Genomic DNA, 25365 nt, shown 5'->3' on the forward strand with positions numbered 1-25365 from the left:
GCCAAAATACCGCAGAGCAACATTCGGGCAGCGTGTGACGGTTTCATTGGCCGTTTGAAGGCCATAATTCGTGCCAAAGGTGACCAATTCGAACAAATCTAAACTTATTCTAAAATTTGATGCTATTTCCGACATTTTTTGCTTTCATTCATAAAATTAAAAAAAATGTACAAATTATGGCGTTTGACTTTGTTGCAGTTTTTTCTATATCGCCCTGTATTGTAGAAAGTCTACAAACGGGTGGGTATCTTAGGAATAATCCTTATTATATAGAATGGAATTCATACCGATGCAGAAACGTCTTCACCTTTATTTCATTCATTGCTAATATTTAAAAAGTCTATAGTTTGTTAATGAATTGTAAAACAACACATTCGTATCGTTCGCTACCGTTTCTCCAAAAAAAATAATCAATGACTTTTCCTTATTCGGTTATTAAATCACATCAAGTTATTTAACTGAAAACAGTTGTGAAATAATGACGGGTAACTAAAATTTACAAAAAAAAAACGCACTCACTTAAAATCTCATTCACCTTTGAAAACAAAGAAACCTTAAAAGCGGTTATGGATATAACGGAAGGAGAGTGAGAGAGAGAGAGAGAGATTCTTTCTTCCTTACAAAAAGTTGCAACAACAGCAACTCGATGTCCGCGGACAAACAAAGAAAGTAGTTTTACAAATACACCAAGCATAGGTATAAAAGTCATCATTGCACAGTGGTCGCTGCCATTGGCCAAAATTCAAAAAATGAAAATCAGATATTTATTGTCAAATGTGTACAAATGAACTCTTAAGGGGTTAAGCTTTTTAGAAAACATAATAATCTTGGCTTCATTCTAACGGGACACTTCGAAAATAGCATCAAAAAAGAGAAATTGTAGTTAGTTGTTTTTTTCAGTGGGATCAGAGAAAAAGTGGAGTAAAAATAGAACTGTATTACAAAATTAAATACATTTTAAAATTACAAATCTTGGCATTATTATTGAAAAGCAAGGTATTAACTTATTTTTAGTGCAGTAATTTGTGTGTTTAGTATATGTGTATAATATAAAAGATGTGAGTGTTCTGAGTTGCCTTTAAGATTAATTTTGAAAATAAAATTGGATTTCAGTTAAAGTTTTAATTGTTTTCCCCCCTGAATCCTCCAATGTGATCTTTTTCACGCCATTAGTAATGGTCCTAAGATTCTAAAAGTGCTAATTTAACTTTCAGATTTTGTCAGATTTGTATGTTATGCCCAATATACTGAAGTGACTTCGCTGCAATTTTGTCAGTTCTATGGTGCTAGTGACATAGAATATGTTTTTGTTGTTAGGGATTGATAAGGATGTAATTGAGGGGTGTTCAATAATGTTGCAAGCATTGTCCTCTGGGTATAATATTTATTTCGAAAAAGTTAACAAATTTATATCCATGGCACTATCTTCCAAGTTTCGACTAAATCATGCCGGAAAAAATTCTCGTGTTTCAAAAAACACGGATCTTATTAACCGTCTTCTTCTGAGTTCTGACCCTTTTATAATGGGACAGCGAGCCTTACCAAACAATAACCAGTAAATAAAGTCTTAAAGTCGAGCGGGGCCGACTTCATGATACCCTACACCACTTTGCATATTTAGTAGACCGTCACATAACAAATAAAGGTTTTAATGGGGAATTTGTGAGAATTAAATCATACCAACAATGATTATAGTAATAATTAAAAGCCCAAAGGAACTAATATATGGGAGGAATATCCTCCTCTGAATCGATTTCTATTAAATTTGTCGAGGCATTTGCGCCTTTTCAATTCGGGCTTGTATTATCCATTTGGTGCACAATTAACTTGAAATCGGATGAATATATATACATATATATATATATATATACATATATATATATATATATATATATATATATATATATATATATATATATATATATATATATATATATATATATATATATATATATATATATATATATATATATATATATATATATATATATATATCTGAACCGATTTCGATCAAATTTGGCATACTTATTTTCAGGTCCCATCTGGTCGTACGTACATTCCATATTATTTGGGCTGATATTACAAGTTTGGTGCACAATATAAGGCAAATTGGATGAATATATATGGGAGCTATACCTAAATTTTGACCGGCTATATCCAATTTCAATAGGGCCATAAGTCAAACTAATTATTTGTGCAAAATTTATCTTTGATTTAATTTTACATTAAATTGTTATTTTATTTTGTTTACAAAAAATAATCAAATTTGGACTTGATTTGTATAAAAAATGCTTCTATTTTTGGAGGTACCTTACAAGGGACTTTACCTGATGGCGGGCTGTTCCAAATAATTTTCAGTAAGATTATTTTTTAGCTCCTTAGAACGTAAAATGTCAAATAACAATACAATCTGGTGTAGAAATGTGACAAGAATTGCGCAAATAACCCTTATTCGGGAGGTACGTTATATGGGGACCATGTCAAAACATGCATCGACCATATCCATTTTGTCACATTTTTTATATTTATCCCATCAAGGTACCATAACCAAAGATTCATATTGATATCTGCACTGAAAGTATTTTTGGCCGCTGTTCCCATACGACCTCGACCACTGTGCATTGTGTTGATAATAAGAAAACAGACGAACTCTGATGGAGAGGTGAAGAGGATAGACAAACAGACACTTGTTGTGTGCGTGTCACATAGATGAGCCGTTTTATTGTTCATTGTTCGGTAGACGGACGACAACATCACCACTCATTCAATTCCGAAAATGTTGTATCCAATTGGGTATTAACCTCTCCTTTGTTGTCGCCGTCGTCGTCGTCGTTGTAGTCGTCAACACCGTTGTGCATGTGGAGCGCTTCAAACTAATTCACAAAAACTTAAACTTGAATAAACAAGTAAGCAAAGGCTACAGTCGAGCGGGGCCGACCGTTGAATACCCTACAACACTATAATATATGATACAGTTTATATAGGCCAGATACTCGAAAGAATTCCACAAGATATTGTGACAAATAATAAAAGTAAACCATCAGGTTTCGTTCTCTAATTTTCGAATAATAGAAACTTGAACTAATTTGCTCATTTCCAATTTATAGGTAGATGTTGCACGTACATGGTCTTCCTAGATCTGGAACCAATATTTCCCAAAGACCTATAATCTCTCAGAAGTGGCACAAGATTAACATTTATTATTGGTTTTTGACTAAAACGCATCTATATGAGATACAGACATTTGACTATATTCTTCCACGAAATCAGCCTTAACGAAATAGTCAGAAGTGCGTCTTTCCTGTATTTGTGAATTCTCCAAAAAGTCACTGGAATGGATATTTTCGTATTTTGTCTACAAAAGTTAGCAAAACTATTTCACACATTGAATATTTTTGGATGGCCATCCAAAACTATTTGGCTTTTGCAATGTCCGGTAACCTCCATTCAAATGTGCGTGAGGCTCGGGCGATAATTACGACTTACTGACACTTTTGCATTTTTTTTGTCAATTTAAACCCCTAAATATATGGCGATTACCTCCAAAAAGAGTAGGCTTCTATTCTGACCCTCATCTTATCCCCATGCAAAATTTCATAAGGATCCAGCCATAAATGCGATCTGTATATGATATCCTAACTACTTAGTTTTGTTAGCTGTAGAAATATTACCAAATGTTTAATTCAAAATGAAAATATGCCAAAAATATGAAAAATTTGAAAAAATATGAGAAAATATTACAAAATCAATATTTTCATCCTTAGAGAGATATTTTTATGCGAATTTTTTAGACTTTTTTTTTTTCCTGCCAAGAGGCCATTCTGAATTAATGAGAACTGCCGAAATCAGTTCAGCCGTTCTCGACATATAAGAGATCTTCCAATCATATCTTCTTTGATAGACATATATATCGCACATATTTTGCTATATATCCGATTTGATGGATGTTAACATCAATGTAAAGATCAGAAGTAACCTTGTCATGGCTTTGTGATTTCGCCGGGATTTAAAATATTCGCGGTTTAATGAAAAATTTTGAATTTTTTCAACACAAAAGATATGGTCTATTTAACCCGCTAAATATTATCCGATGACCACCCAAATTGGTAGGCTTCTTCCCCGCCCTAAACTCTAGATACATGCGAAATTCCGCGTCGATTGGTCTATAATTGCGACCAGTAGAGCAACTGCAAAATCAGGAATTTTTTCAGTTTTTGGTCCATTTCAACCCCTAAATATTATGCGATCATCTCCAAAAGAAATAGGGTTCTATTCTGACCTCAACCCCACCTACATTCTAAATTTCGTAAAGATCGGGCCATAATTGCGACCTGTAGAGTGATTACAAATTAACATGGACAGACGGACAGACGGACATACATAGCTAGATCAACTCAGCTCGGCGAGCTAGGAAGATCCATATATACTTTCCTATATGGGAAACCAATATTTCGAGGTGTTACATAATTTTTGGCCCAATCAAACTTATAATACCCCCAACACATAGTGTTGTAGGGTATAATAATTCTCTTTTTTTTTTTGTTGTCCAAAAATATACGCCATAAGCAACTATTGTTTTTGTGTACTTTTTTGTAGAGTTTTGTTTATGTTTTTTTTTTTACTTTTTGGTATTCTCACTCAATGTAGAGTATGGGTTGAGGTCACATTTTATTCGGTAATTATCAGTGATCAAGTACATATGAATGTATGAGCCGTGTATATAGGTAGGTTTGTTAATTAAATAGAAATTTAGTCAGCCTTTGAATTTACCCTATATTTATGATTGAAATCTAGGGAGTGACGACAAATAACTTTATTTCGAATAGGATAATAAGGTGTCATGTGTATTCTTATGCAGGTTTTATGAATTATGATATATTACAAACTTGGTTTCTCAATATTCAACTTGGCTTTTTCAACAATTTTAAGATACTATGCAAAAATTTTGTGAATTTTTTTGCTACCTTGACTTAAGTTCGACTTTTTTGTGGCCATAGAATAACAACTTATTTCGATTAGATGGCCTTGTTACACCGTCTACCATAGTAAGGTATATTAAGCTTGTCATTCCGTTTGTAACACCTCGAAATATTGTAGACCCCACAAAGTATGTATATGCTGGATCAGAATAAAATTCTATGTCGATGTCCGTCCGTCTGCGGAAATCACTCTAGCTTCTGAACAAAATGAAGTAGGTTGATAAAATTTTTCTCAAATGTATATTATGTCTGCAGGACTGTTGGCCATGTAGGTCCACGTTTTGGTATAGCCCCCATATAATTGTACCTCCCTATTTTCAGTATTTTGGTGATTTAAGCGATATTATTCACCGGAAATGTTTCAAATTTGGCATTTGAATTTCGTAATGGATACTACAGCATATGACAGAAAATTGTTGTGCAGGTCCACGCCTTCGTATCGGGTGCCATATGACGGCAACTCCCAATATTCTGTATTTTGATGATTTTAGCGACATTATTCACCGGAATTGTTTCAAATTTGGTATTTGAAGTTTGTAATGTATACTACGGCCTATGACAGAAAATTGTCTGTGCGGGTCCACGTCTTCGTATAGCCCTCATGTAACGGCACCTCCCGTATTTTGATGATTTTTGCCACATTATTCAACAGAAATGTTTCAAATTTGGTATTTGAATTTCGTAATGGATACTACGGCCTATGACAGACATTTATTTGTGCAGGTCTACGTCTTCGTATAGTCCTCATATAACGGTACCCCTAGATATTCGGTATTTTGATGATTTTAGCGACATTATTCACCGGAATTTTTTCAAATTTGGTATTTTAAGTTCGTAAACCTACTACACCCTATGACAGAGAATTGTCTGTGTAGGGCCACGTGTTGGTATAGCTCCCATATAATGGTACCTCCCTGTATTCGGTATACATTATTCACATATTTTTTTCAAGTTTCGCATTTGAATATTGCGATGGCTTATGACAAAAGTTGCCTATGCAGGTCCACGTCGTCGTAAAGACTCTAAAATCGGTATTTTTAAGATTCTAAAAGAATTTTTTAACGGATTTTTTTTTTTGAAAATTGCCTAATTAGTTCCAAATGGCCGGTTTTGCCAACAGATGTATACCCCCAACCTTGAGTTATGATTATTCAAGCTGTTGACCATTTATGGGAGAGGTTCCAAAGCAGTTGGCAATATTAACCAATTCGTATCTTACCTAAGACTGATATAAATATTGCAACGTGTCAGATTTGGACTAGATCGACTACTTCTTATACTTTATATGATATATGTGAAATTTTGGAGGTGCCAGATATAGCGGACCGGATCATATTACATCTCATACAGCTAACGATATAGGTATCTGCAAAATTTGAAGGAAACCGAACATTTATATTCAATTTAATGTAAAATCATAAATTTCGATAAATTAGATATTCATATCAGATTTCTGGTTAAGAAAAATATTTAGACGTAGCAAGTTGTAAAGAATCGCTGATTTGTTTCGCAAGTTGTGACAGATATAAATTTTGGAAATTGTGACCCTTTGTGGGTGAGGTACCAGAAGGGGTTGGCAGATATAGTATATCATCTTTACAATAGATCCTGTGTTAGCAAATATATTTGGATGTGTGTAATTTGAAGAGAACCGGATGCTTATCTCGCTTTTTGAGCGTTTTGTTTTTCGTTTTTTTTTCTTCGTAACTGGTTTCATTTCGCTTTTTTAACATATTTTGTCTTATCATTTCAGGGACACCCTATTACATACATTAAATTGTACGTGATGGGAATTATTGTGAAGGTGAAGGCCAATGTGTGTGTGCCTAATCATTTCTACCTGGAACTTACTTATGCGTAATTTGAATGGGTTTAAAATAAATCGTAATTATGGTAATTTAAAGTTGAAGAATTACCCAAACGACACAGCTGGTATGCCTCTTTCGATAAATGATCGTCAGCAAAGGGGGGAAGTGGAGGGCTTAAAGACGTCGAGCTTTATACTTTCTTTGATGTTTTATTTGTGTGGATGACAACCCACTAAACTACTTTATTTTAAGTTTATTGACATATATTGTCAAAACGTTTTTTAAGGACCTTTATGTAATCGTACCAAAGAGTTTGATCCATAGTTCCTTTTGATGATCTGCATAGAATCACATTCTGAGTCGATTTATGCATGTCCGTCCGTCCATGTCTTTTTGTAAACAGCGTACAGGTCGCATTTATTGCCTGATCCAGATGGAATTTTGCACAAGTCAATTGTTTCACTCAAGGACGAACCCTATTGAAATTGGAGATAATCGGTCAGCATTTTAATATAGCTCCCTTATATATCTTTGTCCGCTTTGCTTTTTATTGAGCACATATTAGCCCAAATAGTATTACATTTTACACATGCGGTCAAATTAGGCCTGAAAATAAGTGTGCCAAATTTTATTGAAATCGATTCAGATATAGCTATAGCTCCCATATATATTGTTTATCCGATTTGTTATTTTTGTCCTCGGCAGCCGTAATATGCACTCTTTAACAACTATATTTGGGGAAATATATCAAATACACCTCAGAAATGCCTTCGCTCAAGTTCAAGAAGCAAGTACATCTTGATCCGATTTCAGGTTTATTTTGAAGCCAAATGGCCCAAATACTACTTAAGACGGAATTGAGTCCAGAAGCAAGTACATCAAAAGAAAATCGTTTCAGATACAGTCCCTCACATGTCTAATATGCACTCCACAACAAGGATATTTGATGCCGGACATTAGATACACCTAGAAAAAACCTCTAAAAAATTTTATCGAAATCGGTTCAGATTTTTATATACCTTCGTCTTTATCCGATTTTACGGTTATTATGCATATATGTAATATCTGCCCAAATTGGATAGATTTTTTCATATTCAACCGATTGTTTCCATTTGGTGTGGAACTCAGTCTGGTATATCTATTGCTCCAATAAATATTTTTTTAATATAATTCTTGTCGAAGTCATATTATGCACTATACAGCTATGTTATTTGGTACTAGGGATACAGGTACAAAAACATGCAACAAATTTGTTGAAAATCGATTCAGAGTTGGATATATTTCCCATCTTGTGACTACTCTAAAGCCATGATACGAATAAAGGAAGTTTCAGTGTTGGTATGATCTGCTTCACATAAATTCCCAATATAAACTGTTTTTGTTACGGGAGCTCTACTAAATATGCATAGTGGTGTAGGGTTTTTCGATAGACCATAGAGGGAAACTCGGTCATCGTAGTAAAAAAATTCATTCTTGCAGTTCTGGAACAAAGACACTATAAATTTGGTTGACAAGTGAAATGCAGTTATTTTTTTAAATGTTCAGCACATATTTTTCAGCCATTTTCATTTAATTAAGATTTTTTTAAGGAAATAACACTTGTTTATGATGCAATTCCAGGTCATGTTTTTAATATAAAATCGAAAGTTTGTTTGCATTTGATAAACACACAGAAATAACTACCTTTCACAAATATCACTTAGTGTATAACTAACGTTTATACAGCAGCTTTTTTTTATCCCAATACACATCAATTAAAAATTGAATAAAAAAACAAGTTCTTCAATAATTATAAACGTCCAATCAAATGCCCAAGTACAACAAACATATCAGTAGATGATTACCTTTTCAATGTGGTTGGGGAAACACTATCTCTCTCTCTCGCCGGTGGTTTTCGATTCTCTTTCAGCCGTTTACTGGATTATCAATTTTTGTGCATTTGTTTGCAATTTCGTTTGATAAGATTTGAAAAATTCGTAGCTTAACTTAGATTGCCGGCATATGATATAGAAATTAGTTTGCTAATTATAATTTATTTGTAGCGCGTTTCTATTTTCGTTTATTGTTTTCTTTACACACGATCACTCACTCACTCACTGAACGGGTTCCAGTCCCCGACGTAGACATTTAATGACTGAGAACATTTGTCTTTCTGTATTGTCTGTCGTTCGCTGTCAGAAGTTTTGACGACACAAAACAAAATAACCTATGTTCTCATTACAAAGACGAGACACTAGAAAAAATAAGACTTTTTTGTTGTTGTTGCTCTCATTTTATGTGGCTACAAAAGAAAAACTCTTCCATTGCATATACTTAGAAAATAAATAAGGGGACAAAGATAAAAAGAGACCAAATTACGTCGATTGCCTTATCACATACACACTCACCCACATACAGATCATGGACAAACAATTCATTTTCAATTTCAATAAATGGCAAAACAATGTTCATAGTTTACTATATCAACAAAAGATAACAAAGATATTGAACTTAAAAATTAAATGTTTGCATAGCAAAAACAAATATCAATTTTCCAACCTGTGCATCATTGACCAGATAATGTTGTTTTTTTTTATTAAAGAGCTCTATTTATTAAAAAAACAAATATCAATTTTCCAACCTGTGCATCATTGACCAGATAATGTTGTTTTTTTTTCTATTAAAGAGCTCTATTTATTACTCATGCCACTTAAAATGTTTTTCAAAACACAGCTAGGTCCTTTAAAAAACCAAACACTTGTTTTTATAATAAACCAATATTCAAATTTTCATATGATTTATATGGTGAAAGTTAATTTTTCAAAACTTTATGGGCTTTTTCTTTTACAAAATATTCACAGATGTCTTAATGTTGTAAAATTTCATAATATTTAAGTAAAAAAACCAAACAACAAATACCACACTCTGATGACCAGCAACAACAATAACTTCTTAGCACACAACCAACAGCGTATCCAAAAAAGCGAATGTTGTTGTTTTTTTGTTAATTTTTATTTACGAAACGATAGTCCGCCAACCGCAACAATAATAAAAATTGTCTACCGTGCCAGCGAATGTTTTGTTTGTGACTGACTGAAACTGAAGCGCTTTGTGTTTTTCTTGCTCTTGCTTGACTGAGTGTTGCTCTATTTGAAACAAACACTTACTTGTCTCTCTGGGAGGGCTGTCATACAAGGTTATAATACCCAAAGAATGCCCAAACACAAAAAAACCATAAAAATACTTACAAAGGTAAAATCGTAAATTCTAATGTTTAAGAAGAACTTGTTCAGAATTTTGAGAATAACTCTTTCATAGCGGCAGTCGTTTTATTGTTAAATAATGTTGTAGAGATTTTTACTTCTGTCATTACAAATCCCCCATACGTTATATATAAACCAGTAAGGAAAAGTAAAAAGACGGACGGGGCCAACTATATGATACCCTACACCACTTTACATATTTAGTAGAGCTTCACATAACAAATAAAAGTTTTTTATGGGGAATTTGTAAGAATTAAATTATACCAATTATGATCACCCTGTAACAAGGTGAGATAAAAAACTGCAACAAATCATCATAATTTTTACTTTTTTTCAAAATTTTTTTGAATGAAAGCAAAACATGTTGGAAAAGGCATCAAACTTTAGAATGAGTTTAGATTTGTTCGAATTAGTCACCTTTAGCACGAATTATGGCCTTCAAAGGGCCAATGAAAACGTCACACGCTGCCCGAATGTTGCTCTGTGGTATTTTGGTCTATTCCCGGCGAAGCGCCTGGTTGAGGTGATAAACACTTTGGTATTTTTTAGTGCTAACCTTGCTTTCCAAAATACTCCAGATACAATAGACCAACGGATTGGTATCCGGAGATTTTGGTGGCCATTGTGCACTGGAAATTTTGTAACCATTCTTGGGTGGCGCGTGCTGAGTGTGATGGTGCTGAGACCTGTTGGAAGATTGAAGGTCTGCGGCCAAAATGTTTGCGTCCCCAAGGCTTTAATACACCGTCCATAATATTTTTGCGATAATATTCGGCATTTATTCTGATGTCACGGTCGATTAATACGAGCGGAGAGCGACCATCGGCTGTTATGGCGGCCCACACCATCACAATGGCCGGCGCTTGAGTTCTGGTAGCCAACCGAAGGTGCACATTTTCTGCTGACCTCTTTGGCAAGTAAAGACGATCATTTTGTTTGTTTACAAACTGCTGGAAAACGAATGTTTTCTCATCGGAGAAAACCAAATTCGGCAGTTCACCATTTTCGGCCAAGCGAAATAACTCTTTAGCTTTTTTGAGTCTATTTTCTTTCTGTTGCGCTACAATTTTTTGTCTTAGGCTGTAGCATCCATTTCAAACTTCCAATACCTAATTGGAAATATTGTCGCAAAAATCATCAAAATACCGAATATCGGGAGGTACCGTTATAGGGGGCTATACGAAGACGTGGGGCTACAAGGCCCATTTTCAATACCAAAAGTCCTGCAGTAAAATTGTATCAATCTACTTCAATTCGTTGGGAAGCTAGACTGATTTCCACAGACGGACGGACATCGCTAAATCGACATAGAATTTTATGCTGATCAAGGATACATATACTTTGTGGAGTCTAAAATATATATTTCGAGGTTTTACAAACGGAATGACAAACTTAATATTCCCTCCATACTGTGGTAGAGGGTATAAAAATGTGGGAACATTTCCGCATCGACATCCCTATAATTTCAATTAATAATAATTAAATGGATTACAAAGAGAAAATCAAACTCAAAAATGAGCGACGAGAGAGTCAAACTTGGAGCAAAATTAGATCTTCAAACAAAGAAAAAAAAACGCGTTTTAAACCATGCGTGGAACCCATACAGCTTAATAAATAGAAATTCCGAATGAGCTTTACTGGCAACCAGTACTGGTCGTTATGGATGGATGGTGTGATACAAATGCAATTTAATTAATTTATTTGTTCGATATTCCCTTAAATGGCAATACAGTTTGTCAAATAAATATTTTCAAAGGGAGAAATTTGCATTATTCTAGTTAAGAAGTTTCTTTGCGTTTTCAACTGATTACAAGAAAATTTGAAAAAATTCAGATATTTGAGTCAAAATAGGCTTCAATTTCCGTATCTACCTAACCGATATAAACAATGTAAAAAATCAACGAATTTTTGATAAACCTAAATTAATTCGATTCTTTTTCCATTTTAACCTTATATGTACTAATGGATAAGGCACAGCATAAAACATTTATACGACAAACTGCGCATACCTTTGGAGGCAGGGCAGAACGGTAGAAAAATACATACATACCTACACAAAACTGATTTAACCCAATTGTTTGTTGTTTCTTTTTTTGTATCGTATCTTGTTTTCAAACACAAACCACATTAATGTTGCTATGGTTGCAGGTTGTAGAACTTACCAAATGACTATTGCACCATTACAATGCACACAATTCCCGGAAATATTTTGAGTACGTTGACTTGATGAACAGGTAGTATAATCTCATTATCCCATTTTCACTTTACATAACACTACTATCGATTTCTGCTGTCACGCAATTCACGTAGTTTGTTTTTTTTTTAATATAAACACTTCAATGGGGATATATTAATATATATTTTATAGTTTTACTCGATAAATACCAAATAATGCGATCTTCAAAAGTTTCTGTTTACATTTTACAACTACACAACTCAGTCAACCGCACAAGTGCGTTTGTGTTTGTTTGTTTGTTTATGAAAAGAAGATAAAAACAATGCAAAGTGCGGTGGATTGATAGCAAAAAAGTGGTGGGAGAAACAACAGCTGTTTTCTTAAGGTGTCTAGAAATTGAGTTACTAAAGAAAGATATCCCATGGTACAATGAATTCAAGGTAGGGCTATGATACCATATGATTTAATTTTTTTTATTTTTCTGGCTTAATATGTCAACTTCATTTGCTTATGTGTGTGTCTTCAATTTCAATAATAAAAAATTTTTCAGAAAATATTCAAATTCGGGTGTTTTCAAAATGCTTATTGCAACGAATGCATCGTTTCAAAATCAATGCAACAAGTTGTTTGCTTTTTTATTGTTTTGATAGCAATTCTGACATTACAAGCCAAACAGGTAGACCTCTATACTTGAAATTTTTTCAAAGTTGACCTACCTTCTCTTCATTGTACCATGAGATATCCTAAGTCTGAATCAAACTATATTTGCATAGGCCAGTTCTTATATCTTTTATTTATTTATCAACATAAATTAAACGATTTGCGTCTTCCATTTTTTATTTAAATACATTTTTCTGTTATTGCCATATAATCAATATAAAATATGGCAACATGAATTCCGTAAAATTTACGTTAAAAGACAAAGGGAAGATGATCTGACTCTCTGCTTATCGGACAGTTCATATTTAAATTAAACTTGTAATAACGAAAAACGACTTATTTGCCCGAAAACATCATTTTTATACCCTCAGCCATATGGCTAGAGAGGGTATACAGGGTTGCCCATATTCGACGGACCTTTGGGCCGTCCAAAACGAGCCTCATCGAAATAAAAGTTTTAAATCCTATGACTCCGTCCATCTGTCTATCTGCTTTGCTGGTGCGCACGATAATTCTCGAAGGAAATGTCCGAAGTTGGTACATCGTAATATTATTGTCACACTTAGATCGAGTTCGAAGATGGGCAATATCGGACCACTCCTTCTGGTACCTCCCCACAAAATGTCAACATTTTCAAAAAAAAAAAGTAATTTACTGCACAGAAAGAGAAAGGATATTACGAGTTTGCTCCAACTTTGCAAATCCTAATATTTGCATCAGTACTGGGTCAGGTGCGAAAATGAACAATATCAGTCTACTCTATCAAGTACCTCCCCCACAAAGGGTCAAAATTCGGAATAATTATGGCTCTCATAAAATGTGATTGAAGAGACCGATTGTCTTCAAGTAACACAAACCACAATACTGCTCCAGTACTTGCAAAAATCTACAAACTTTGCAATTTTCTTCAATATCATAAAGAGAAATTTGCATGGTAGAAGAATATAGGTAGACGCGTCGACACAGCTGCTGGGACAATGAACTGTCAAACCAATTTTGGAATTGAAAAATTTGAATGAAAAATTATTTAAATTTGTAAAAACTGTTGAAAAACGCGAATTATAATAGCCTCCGTATAAGAAAACATATAAAAATCTACTTATATTTGAAAAAACATTTAAATTTTTTTGACATATCAATGCTCCCAAGCGTTGATGCATCTACCTGTATTCTTCTGCCATGGAAATTTGGCTATCGTATTAAAAACCTTAACATTCTTGCAGTTCTGCAACATTAATCCAAGATCAGGTGTAAATATGGAATATATCGGTCGACTCCTTCTGGTACCTACCCCAACGATTATAAAATCCGAAATAAGCATCCGGCTCTCTTCATATTTCACATATTCCATAGTTTCTACTAACACAAGATCTGTAGTGGAATTCTCTAACTCATTTTTTGAGTTACCGACAAAAGTCGGTGAACTTAAAATGCATATAACTTGGGTAATTAACGAAATTTTTCGGCAAGCTAGCGACGAAATCGAAGTAGTCGTTAAGACCTACCGATAGATACCAATGTTGTGAACTTTAACTTCTTTTTCATATCAAAAATTTTGGTTTTAAAGTTACCGATTATTGTCGGTAACTCAAATAATGACTTAGAGAATACCACTACTGTTGTGAATTTGAGATATATCCCCCTTCTGGTACCTCAACCACAAAGGAAAATTTTGATTTTCTTTTAATTTTTCCAGTACCAATATTTTTACCCATATGGATGAAGTATGAAAATTGAATACTTCGGTCGACTGTATCTGATACATCACGCACATTTTAACAAAGAACAAAGGAACGTAGGGTCAAAATCGAACTAAGTCAACCGATGGCTTAAGCCAGTCAAAAAAGCGTTTTATGTATTCTCACCTTTAATCCTAAATGGTATAAATCCATGGTATAAATTGCGCAATATACATGATCAAATATGTTGAGCACTGAACCCTGTGAAATCTTATAGTGTGAACCCCTAACCAGCTGATCGCATCCCTATTTGCCTTTTCTCATTCGTCAACAAAGGCTTTATTATTCTTTTACCTTCATTCGTTGTCGTTCATTATACCTCTTCCGACATTCTTTCATTGTGTTTGGTTTGCTTTGCTTGTCTTGTTTGGCGTGAGTGGGAATTTTGTTTGCAAGGCAGCTATTTAATTAGATAAAAATTACAATTTACGAAACCATTTAGCGACTTTATAAAATAACCAACAACGAAAATCTAAATTTGACACGAGCTATGGATGAAATGCAAGTTGAGAACAACGCTCAAATTGAGGGAAGTGATGGCACTGCTGGAAGTGGGGTTGTTGGAGGAAGTGAGAAGAGAACTGAAGAGAAAGCCGGCAATTGTTATTGGTAAACAAAACATTAAACATTTGTAAACAGACAAACATTTGAGGCATTTGGTTTTTAATTTTGTTGCATTTTTCAGTGGCAAGGAACGTAATCTGAATATTGTGGAACTATTATGTGCCTACTGCAGTCGTTGGTTCCACGAGTCATGCATTGGCTACCAGTTGGGGAAGCTGGTACCGTTCATAACAAACTATGTGTTTGTTTGCAAAAACTGTTCACCGAGTGGTTTGGAAAATTTTCGTAGATCCCAAGCCAGTAAGATGCAGTTAAATGTAATACAACGTTAACGATGTTAATTAAATTATATTTTTGTTACTTTTTTCATAGCCATACCCCAAATGTGCATCACTGCCATTGCCAATATGCGTAACAACAGCAGCAAAGAAGGCAAACCGAAAAACCTATTCAGCAAAGACAAAGAAATAATACCCTTTTTGGAACAGTATTGGGAATCAATGACTACAATGCCGCGTAGAGTTACCCAGTCGTGGTATTCAACGGTACAACGTTCCTTACTAAAAGATGTTCAAATTACCTTCACCTACGAGGAACATCCCGAGCATGGCGCCATGTTTGGTCTGATGATGCCGGATTTGTCACAAATCAAACCAAATTATGAGGCAATGACAAAAATGGGTGCATTGAGGTTAACCGAAGATGGTTATGCACAAGGTGAGTTTTAAATGTTTTAACATATACTTAGTATTTTCCAGAACTGCAAGAATGTGCAACTTTTTAATACGATAAACAGATTTTCCCTTTATGATATCGAAAAAAAATGCAAAGCTATGAACAAGTCAAATTTAGTGATCGGCCGGTCTCGAATAATTTTGAAATTGTTTACAAAAGTTGATCCTATGACACATGGGTTGTTATCCCATTTCGAGTCAGATGCAGCTATGACCAGTCTATCGAAATGCGTAAAACAGACCTACTGATTGATAGAAGAAGGCATATTCTTCTGAAGATTATCGGCCAGATGACCCAATATATGAGGGAGTCCACGTCAAAAGAGAGAGCCTTTCAGGCAAGTCTGACTGGCATTAATACTGATGCGGTCACAAATACCATCAATAATTACAGTATGAATGTCGTCCTCGTAGTCCACCCCCTCTATTGAGAACGTTGCCTGCCTAGATAAACCAGGGTAGTTTTGGGGTAATTACGTTCAGGATGATGCAGTCGTATTGAAGACGAATTGACGAAGATGTGCGAAAAGTTTGCCCGGCATGAGACATAGACCCGCACACTTCTTCAATTGCCTTGCCAAACCTACCCCACTCACTCCAGAAGATCTTTGGTTACAGCCCACGAAAGTAGCCGAATTATTGCATCTGGGGTTAAAATCGGACTAGCAGAAATCAAACAAAACTTGTAGTTGCTGTTGCAACAACAACTACAAGCTACTCTTACCCTACCGTAGCTAACCTTCTGAATTGCAAGTATCTCCGACTGAAAAGCGCTTCTATTGTCATTGAGTTTATATGAAAGTCTTATTATTGGATTAGGGCAGAATACGTCAACACAGTGCCTTCATCCATCTTGGACACGAGTGTGTTTATGGCCGGACCGTCGAGAGTAGTTTCGCCACCAACCAAAGCTTCCCAATCAGGTTTCGTTACGTCAATGTAATTGATACTCAGATTTTTTGGTATGTCCAGGATTAGGATATGCACATTTATATTCAATATCAGTTTCGAGACTAGTTTTACAAAGCATTCTGTCCGTTACCGCATAAAATCCTTGAGTGGATGGTTTCACTGCAAAACAAAGAAGGAAATAGAGACAAATTTTTTTACGCTCTTGAATCCCAAATAATGCTATGTAAAACTTTGGCAACTCTGTCGATATTCCGGTAGCCCCTAACCTTTGTATTTCGTATGTTTCGATCATAACTTCCAATCGAGTCATATGTTCGTTATTGGATTGATCGAAAAATACAGCATCTCAGTTTCAGTAGTGTTCTGCTTTGGAAGCAGCATATTCCAGAATGCCTGCTCCGGATTCTTTTGGTGCGTGCCGAGGTCGAAAAAAGTCGGACATGGTTTCTTCTCGGTTTATCACGACGTCATCCGACAAAGAACTATTTTCACCGATTCTATGTATTCTTACACCCTCAGCCATATGGCTAGAGAGGGTATATATCATTTGATACGACCAAAACGTGCCTCATCGAAATCATGGTTTTAGACCCTAGGTCTCTTTGGACCAAATCCGTTTCAAGACATTTGGAGTTGATCTAGCGATGTCCGTCCGTCCATCCGTCTGTCTGTATGGCTGGTGTACATGATAACTCTCGAAGTGAGTATCGGATTTGGTCCAAACTTGGCACATCGTAATATTATTCTCAAACTTAGATCGAGTTCGGAGATGGGCAATATCAGTCCATTCCTTCTGGTACATCCGCCACAAAATGTCAACATTTTCAAAAGAAAATAATTTACAGCACAGAAAGAGGAAGGATAATCCGATTTTGCTTTAACTTTGCAAATCCTAATATTTACATCAGTGCTAGGTCGGGTGCGAAAATGGACAATATCGGTCCACTCCATCCAGTACTTCCCCCACAAAGGGTCAACATTTTGAATAATAATAGTTCTTATAAATTGTGATGTAAAAGTCCGATTGTCTTCAAATTACACACATCACAATATTTTTATTGACCCAAGGTCTGGTGTGATGATGGAGTATATCGGTCCACTCCTTCTGGTACCTCCCTCACGAAGGGTAACAATTTTGTATATTCATGAAGCTCATAAAACACGAAATTAACATCCGATTCCGTGCAGACTTGACACATCTCAATATTTCCACCAACACAAGATCTGTTATAAAAATGGTAGAGATCAGACAAACCCTTCCCCCACAAAGGGTTAAAGTTTTGAACAACCCAAACGATCATAAAATCCGAAATAAGCATCTTATTCTCTTCAATTACACACATCACAATATTTTTATAAAACCAAGGTCTGGAGTGTCAAAAAAATGAGTGAAAATGAGATATATCGGTCCACTCCTTCTGGTACCTCCCCCACAAAGGGTCAAAATTTTGAGAAACCATGGAGCTCATAATACAGGAAATTAACATCCGATTCCATTCAGACTTGACACATCTCATCAACACAAGATTTGTTATAAAGATGGTAGAAATCGGACCATTTCTTCTGGTACTTCCCCCTCAAAGGGTCAAAACAAAACGATCATAAACTCCGAAATAAGCATCCGAGTCTCTTCATATTTCACTCATACCATTATTTCTACTCACATAAGATCTGCTGTGAAGATGGAATATAGCGGACCACTCCTTCCCTCACAAAGGGTCACAGTTTTGAATATTCATGAAGCTCATAAAACGCGAAAATAACATCCGATTCCATTCAAACTTGGTATATCTCAATATTTCCATCAACTCAAGACCTGTTGTGAAGATAGTAGAGATCGGGTCATTCCTTCTGGAACCTCCCCCACAAAGGGTCAAAATTTTGAATAACCAAAACGATTATAAAATCCGAAATAAGCATCCGAGTGTCTTCATATTTCACTCATACCATTATTTCTACTAACATAAGATCTGCTGCGAAGATGGAATATATCGGACGCCTCCTTCTGGTACCGCCCCCACAAAGGTTCAAAAATTTTGAAGAGCCATGAAGCTCATTAACATCTGATTCCATTTAGACTTGGTACATCTCAATATTTCCATAAGCACGAGATCTGTTATAAAGATGGTAGAGATCGGACCATTTCTTCTGGTACCTTCTCCACATGGAGTTCACGATTTTGAAAGAAAAAAGGCTCAAAGAATGCAAAGTAAGCATCCAACTCTCTTCAAATTTCACCAATCCAAGCAAGATCTGTTGTGAAACTGATACCTGGTACCTCACCCAAAGGGTCAACATTTCCAATGCTTATATCTGTCATAACATCCTAAACAAGTCGGCGATTCTTTACAACATGCTATATCCAAATATTTCTCTTAACCAGAAATCTGATATGAATATATAATTGATCGGAATTTACAATTTCGCATAAAAGTGGATATAAATGTTAGATGTTCTTCGATCACCTATTGTTACTTCACGCATATTTCCACATTTTCTAAAAAATCTGCACATATCTCATATAAAGTACAGGAAGTAGTCCAAATGTGGCACGTTGTAATATATAAATCAGTCATAGGTCAGACACGAAATTGTCAATATTGGCCAACTTCTTCAGAACCTCCCCCATAAAGGGTAAACACTTTGAATAATCATAACTTAAGGCTGGGGGTATAAATCTGTTGGCCAAACCGATTACTTGTTTTGTGTGTTTGTGAGTTTGTTGTGTGTGAGTAGTAGATACTTTTTCTTCTGCTTCATGTCTACGTGACTCTAATTAAAATAGGGGAAATACCTCTTGTTATCTGAAACAATAAATAATATGATGTCACTATCGGGTTTTGAGTGGGGATACACTTCTTTTTACACTTATTTCTTATATGTTTCGAAATTTTCATAATATCTCTAGATTAGCTCTAGCTCAAATTGTGAAGTTATAGCCCTCCAAACAAACCAACTTATTTCGCCAATTGTGTGAGCTCAACAAACGAATACTTTAGATTGCCATTATCTGCTGCTTACTTGGAACGCAGTTAACGCAGAACAACAAACCCCCCTACCGGACAGCAAACACCAAACTAAACTGAGAAATTTTGTATCTGACGACAACCAGCCATACTTGCATACTTTAATGACGTAGCTTCTCGGTTACGACGCAGTTGCGAATGTATTTTGTGTTTGCTGTTTTGATTTTGATTTCTTGGGGTTTGATAGCCCCAACGGCAGCTCCTCTATTGTGTTTTGCTTTGCCATTCTATGGCATAGCTGCCGTCCGTCACTCATTGTTGCTGGTGCCGCTGCTGTTGTGTTTTTTTTGTTTTGCTGGCTGACTGTTTGACACCATATAATTTAGTTGGCAAATTTTTTTGTTGTTTTATATTCGATTCGATAGTAGAGTATCGTACCGCGCCCGCCTCCATCTCCACCTCCTTCTCCGCTGCCACCAGCGATCTCTCTATCTTTCCGTTCGCCTCATACACATGTAGTTAATGTTGTATTGTATTGTGTTTGTTTGTTTTACAAATATTAATTGTTATTTTCATTTGCGGTTTCGTTTTTTGTTTTGTTGGTTGTTTGCCTGCCTGCCTGCCTTGCTTGGCCACAAAGTGATGTACACACAAACCTCCTAACTACTTCCCGGAGATTAAACCATACAGCTATTAAAAATTGTCAAAAATTTCTTCGCACCAACTACATCGGGGGATAGTCCTAAAGTTGCAGTCACAAATTTTCCAATATTTCCACGGACCACTTGAAGTTCTCGGATTCGTGTCACAACGATTGTGAATTTCTTCTCTGTTGCTTTGCATTTTGGGGTGGAGAGATGGAGCAGTAGCATGTCATCGTAGGTCGTTTCAAACAGTTATTGTTTTGTTATTGTTGTTGGTTGGTGTGCTGTCGTCACTGACATGCACTCATCGCAGTTGGTGTTGTACGCTAATGGTGGTGTTGCTGTGGAATTTATCTTGAAAATACTTTAAAAATTCGCGGTGCTGTAGTTGTTGTTCTGTGCTTTGTGACGACTCGAAAAGCTGCTGCTGCTAGTACTGGCTGCCTGTCGTATCGTTCATTGCGATTTGCTGAATTTGTTCTAGTGGCCTTTCCATTTTGTCGAGCAGCAAATGATGTGATTAATCCAACTTTAGATCTGATTTTTTTTGCTTTTTTGAAAATACCATTTGTACCTGATCAAAAAAAACCTCCCCCTCCAAGAAATTAAGACGCAAAACACAAAATCAACATGGATATTGCAGTGACCCGTGAGGAGGAACGTACGTAATAGCTAGGCATAGCAATTTAAACAAAACAAACGCAGAAAAAAAAAGAAATGGGGTGTTGCTGGGATTTTTATGCTGGGGCCACTCCATAGCCATAGCAATGCCTCTCTTGACACGTAGACATTTATTTAATGATATGCTTATACGTTGTTTTTGTTTTTTTAGCTTCCCTCTCGAAGAACAATCGCCAGAATAAACGGAAATTCCCCGGCACCGATTCTGGTCCGACAGGCAAAAAAGGTCGCCCCAGTTCAGATATTACCGCCAACGTCAAATTACCCGCCCATGGTTATCCGCTGGAGCATCCATTCAATAAAGATGGCTATCGTTATATACTTGCTGAACCAGATCCCCATGCTCCGTTTCGTCAGGAATTCGATGAGTCATCCGATTGGGCTGGCAAACCCATACCGGGTTGGCTGTATCGTACATTAGTACCGAACAGTGTCCTACTGGCGCTGCATGATCGTGCCCCACAATTGAAAATATCCGAAGATCGATTGGCTGTAACTGGTGAAAAGGGTTATTGCATGGTGAGGGCAACACATTGTAAGTATCGACAAATACTTATGGGAAATACAAAAACAAAAACAAAGAAAAAAGCAATAATCACAGTCAATAAATTAATCAGCTGATAGCTACACAAGACTACAAACGGGTAGGAATGAGATAAAGGCTGAAACTAATTTAGTTTAGCAACTACTTTTGGGATTTAGTATTGTCACTGGTATCTGTTTATTTTCCGGTTTCTATGCAACTCTATGCTCTACAAAGATCTGAAATTAACCTTATCATTGCATAAGATATGGAAAATGAAATCTATCAAAGATTATCATTTCAGCGTGCTACTGGTGGAAATAGGTAGTTGTCAAGAAGGAAAGGAAGAGTCGAAGTTTGTCGGGCCGACTATATGATACTCTACACCACAATGCATATTTAGTAGAGCTACCGTAACAAAAGAATTTATTTGAAGTAGATCATACCACCTATCAACATTTGGCTTTAGAGCAGTTATAGTTTGGTTTCAGAGGGAACTAATATATGGGAGGCATATCCAATTCTGAATTGATTTTCACTTAATTTGACGGAGACATTTTAATCTTTTATGCCAACTAACATTGCTATAGAGTGCATGATAACAATTCGGGAAGGATTACATTAAAAATATTTATCGGATGAACCAAAATTCATTCATCCATTTTTGGCAGATATTGGCCATTTGGTGCACAATTAACCCAAAATCGGTTGAAGATATATATGGGAGCTATATCCAAATCTGAACCGATCTTGATAAAATTTGGCATAGGCATTTCCGAGCTCTATAAGATATCTAATACCAAATATCATTGTTGTCGAATGGTTATTACGAATTTAAGGAACTTAAACACCAAATCGGACGAAACATATATATGGGAGATATAACTATATCTGAACCGATTTTCTCCAAATTTGATGTACCTGCTTCTAGACTGAATTCGGTCGGATGTACCAAGATTCAGGACTTTTAGGGTGATATTGGCTATTTGGTGCACAATTAACACGAAATCGGATGAAGATATATATGGGAGCTATATCCAAATCTGAACCGATCTCGATAAAATTTGGCAGAGGTATTTTCGAGCTATATAAGATATCTTATACCAGATATCATTGTTGTCGAATGGTTATTACCAATGTGAGGGACTTAAATGCCATATCGGATGAAACTATAGCTATATCCGAACCGATTTTCTCCAAATTTGATGTACATGCTTCTAAACTAAATTCGGTTGGATGTGTCAAAATTCAGGTCATTTGAAATTATATTGGTCATTTGGTGCACAATTAACCCGAATTGAGTCCTGTTGGAACGTCCAAGGTCTGCGGCCAAAATGTTTGCTTGCTCAAGGCTTTGATTCACCCTTCAGATTCCCGATAATATTCGTCATTTATTCTGATACCACGGAGCGGAGAGCTAACTTTTTTTTCTAGAAAATTCCCACCAAAATGCTTTTGTACGTTTGTAAACAATATAATGACTTGTCGCTGAAATAATTTTAACAGATGTCGGACGAGTGGCTTAGAAATGAAAGCAGTCTGAAGTTGGTTGCAGTTGTTTCATCTCACCCTGTACATGGGAGCTTTATCTAAATCAGATCCGATTATCACCAATTTCAATAGGTTTCGTCCTTGGGCCAAACAAATATTGTTTGGAAACTTTCATCTCAATCGGATAATAAATGCGATCTGCGTTTTTTTTTTTCACAAAAATACATGGACAGACGGACGGGCTGACATGCATAAATCGACCCAGAAAGTGAATCTGTGAAGTTCCTCAAAAGTAACTATGGGTCTATCTCGCTTTCTTCTCCATGTTAAAAACAAATGCTCAAAGACATAATACCCTTACCACTATGTGGTGTAGAGTATAAAAATAAGGTCCATATTAACAAAAACTTTTGAAAACCAAACAAAAATACTTTAATTTTCCTAAATTTCACATCTTTTAAGTGAAACATGATCTTCCTTTTCTTATTTTCAGCTGTCAATCGTGGCCGATGGTATTACGAGGTAACAATAGAAGAAATGCCCGAGGGATCGGCAACACGCATGGGTTGGGGCCAAGAATATGGCAACCTACAAGCTCCATTGGGCTATGACAAATTCGGCTACTCATGGCGATCACGCAAGGGAACACGTTTCAGCGAAAGTCATGGCAAGCATTACAGTGAGGCCTATGTCGAAGGAGATACCTTGGGATTTTTAATTGATCTTCCGGAGGAAAGAGAAGTGGATTATTTACCAAATACATTTAAGGATAGGGTAATTTCGATTTTTTTTATAATAATTTATGTGCTCTGTTCCAGAACCCTAGTTTTGCAATTTTTTTTTCGATATCATAAACTGAAAATCAACTATCGTAGTGAAAACTTTTACATTCTTGCCGTTCTGAAACAGATCAATTTTTTTATAAATAATTAATATTGTTTTTTTTTTGTTTGCCTTTACAGCCTTTGGTGAAATTTAAATCACATTTATACTACGAGGATAAGGATAAAATCCAGGAAACGCTAAAAGGTTTACGCGTAGCTCCCGGCAGTAAAATCGAATTCTTCAAAAATGGTCAATCTCAAGGTGTGGCATTTAGTGATATCTATGCTGGCTCATACTATCCCACAATATCAATACACAAGAGTGCAACAGTTAGTGTTAATTTTGGACCAAGCTTTAAATATCCCGAGGTACTAAGCAATTGCAAAGCCAAAGGGGTAAGTTGGGAATAGATTTATTGATAAAGGTTGTCAGATAAAAAAAATGATTTATTCTCCCTTTCCAGATGTATGAACGAGTTGAGGAACTTATTTGTGAACAGTCCCTGTCTGATTTATTATATTTAACAGAGAATGAGGGTAGATTACGCTTGGATAATTTTAATATATAGACGTAAGTTGACCGAGTCATTATTTAAGAATAAAAGAAGGAAGGAAAAAACCAATAAGTTATTGTTAAAATGGATTTTTTTATGTGTTTGTAATGAAAAAAGCCAGATGTGTATGGATATATCATAAAGGAAAGAGGTTCAAGATTGGGCATTCCTGCACAGCAATTATGCGAAATTATTTCTAGAATAATGTTCATAAAATCTCCAGGAATAACCAAAGCTACCGGCATAGCATTTTAGCCTTACATCTGTTTTTATACACTCATCGAAATAACGGTTTTAGACCATAGGACCAAATCCGTTTCTGGACATTTGGAGTCGATCTAGCGATGTCCGTCCTTCTGTCTGGCTGGCTGGTGTGCACGATAACTGTCGAAGCGAGTATCCGATTTGATACAAACTTGGTACATCATAATATCATTGTCAAACTTAGATCGACTTCGGAGATGGGCAATATCGGTCCAACCCTTCTGGAACCTCCTCCACAAATTGTCAACATTTTCAAAGATAATAATTAACTGCACCAAGAGAGAGAGAGAGAGAGAGAAAGGATTATCCGATGTTGCTCCAACTTTGCAAATCCTAGTATTCCCATCATTTCTAAGTCAGGTGCAAAAATGGAAAATATCGGACCACTCCATTTGAATTTTGAATAATTATAACTCTTATAAAATATGATGTAAGTGTCCGATTGTCTTCAAATTACACACAATATTTTTATTAACCCTAGGTCTGGTGTGGATATGGGATATATCAGTTTACTTCTTCTAGTACCACCCCACAAGATGCCAAAATTTTGAATATTCATGAAGCTCATAAAACACGTGAATAATATCCGATTTTATTCAGACTT

General features: G+C 35.7%; 2 protein-coding genes across 7 annotated transcripts in view; one reads left to right on the forward strand and one right to left on the reverse strand.

Annotated features, from left to right (window-relative positions):
- Positions 1 to 12356, reverse strand: part of LOC101895250 (choline transporter-like 2) — a 56509-nt gene extending 44153 nt beyond the window's left edge. The window contains exons 1-2 of one of the 4 annotated variants that reach the window (XM_005182047.4): positions 9686 to 9861; positions 8632 to 9020 (exon numbers count right to left, since the gene is read on the reverse strand). The gene's annotated coding sequence lies outside the window, so the exon portion shown is untranslated. Of the gene's footprint in view, positions 1 to 8631; positions 9021 to 9685; positions 9863 to 12079; positions 12102 to 12191 lie in introns of those variants that run through there. The other 3 variants (XM_005182050.4, XM_059125424.1, XM_005182049.4) reach the window with 3 other exon arrangements.
- Positions 12357 to 14947: 2591 nt separating this feature from the next.
- Positions 14948 to 24586, forward strand: LOC101895776 (set1/Ash2 histone methyltransferase complex subunit ASH2). Of its 3 annotated transcripts, XM_005182051.4 has the most exons (7): positions 14948 to 15213; positions 15290 to 15468; positions 15541 to 15885; positions 21257 to 21640; positions 23613 to 23893; positions 24082 to 24339; positions 24408 to 24586. In XM_005182051.4, the coding sequence occupies exons 1-7, from the start codon at positions 15095 to 15097 to the stop codon at positions 24510 to 24512; spliced, it is 1671 nt and encodes a 556-aa protein (XP_005182108.2). In that variant the 5' UTR covers positions 14948 to 15094; the 3' UTR covers positions 24513 to 24586. The 3 variants fall into 3 exon arrangements, with proteins under 3 accessions (XP_005182108.2, XP_058981409.1, XP_011291910.2); XM_059125426.1 differs by lacking the exons at positions 14948 to 15213; positions 15290 to 15468; positions 15541 to 15885 and adding exons at positions 19970 to 20295; positions 20421 to 21085; XM_011293608.3 differs by lacking the exons at positions 14948 to 15213; positions 15290 to 15468; positions 15541 to 15885 and adding an exon at positions 19970 to 21085.
- The last annotated feature ends 779 nt before the right edge of the window (positions 24587 to 25365 follow it).

This window comes from Musca domestica, unplaced genomic scaffold (genome assembly GCF_030504385.1).
Source record: "Musca domestica strain aabys unplaced genomic scaffold, Musca_domestica.polishedcontigs.V.1.1 33, whole genome shotgun sequence".
NCBI lineage: Eukaryota > Metazoa > Arthropoda > Insecta > Diptera > Muscidae > Musca > Musca domestica.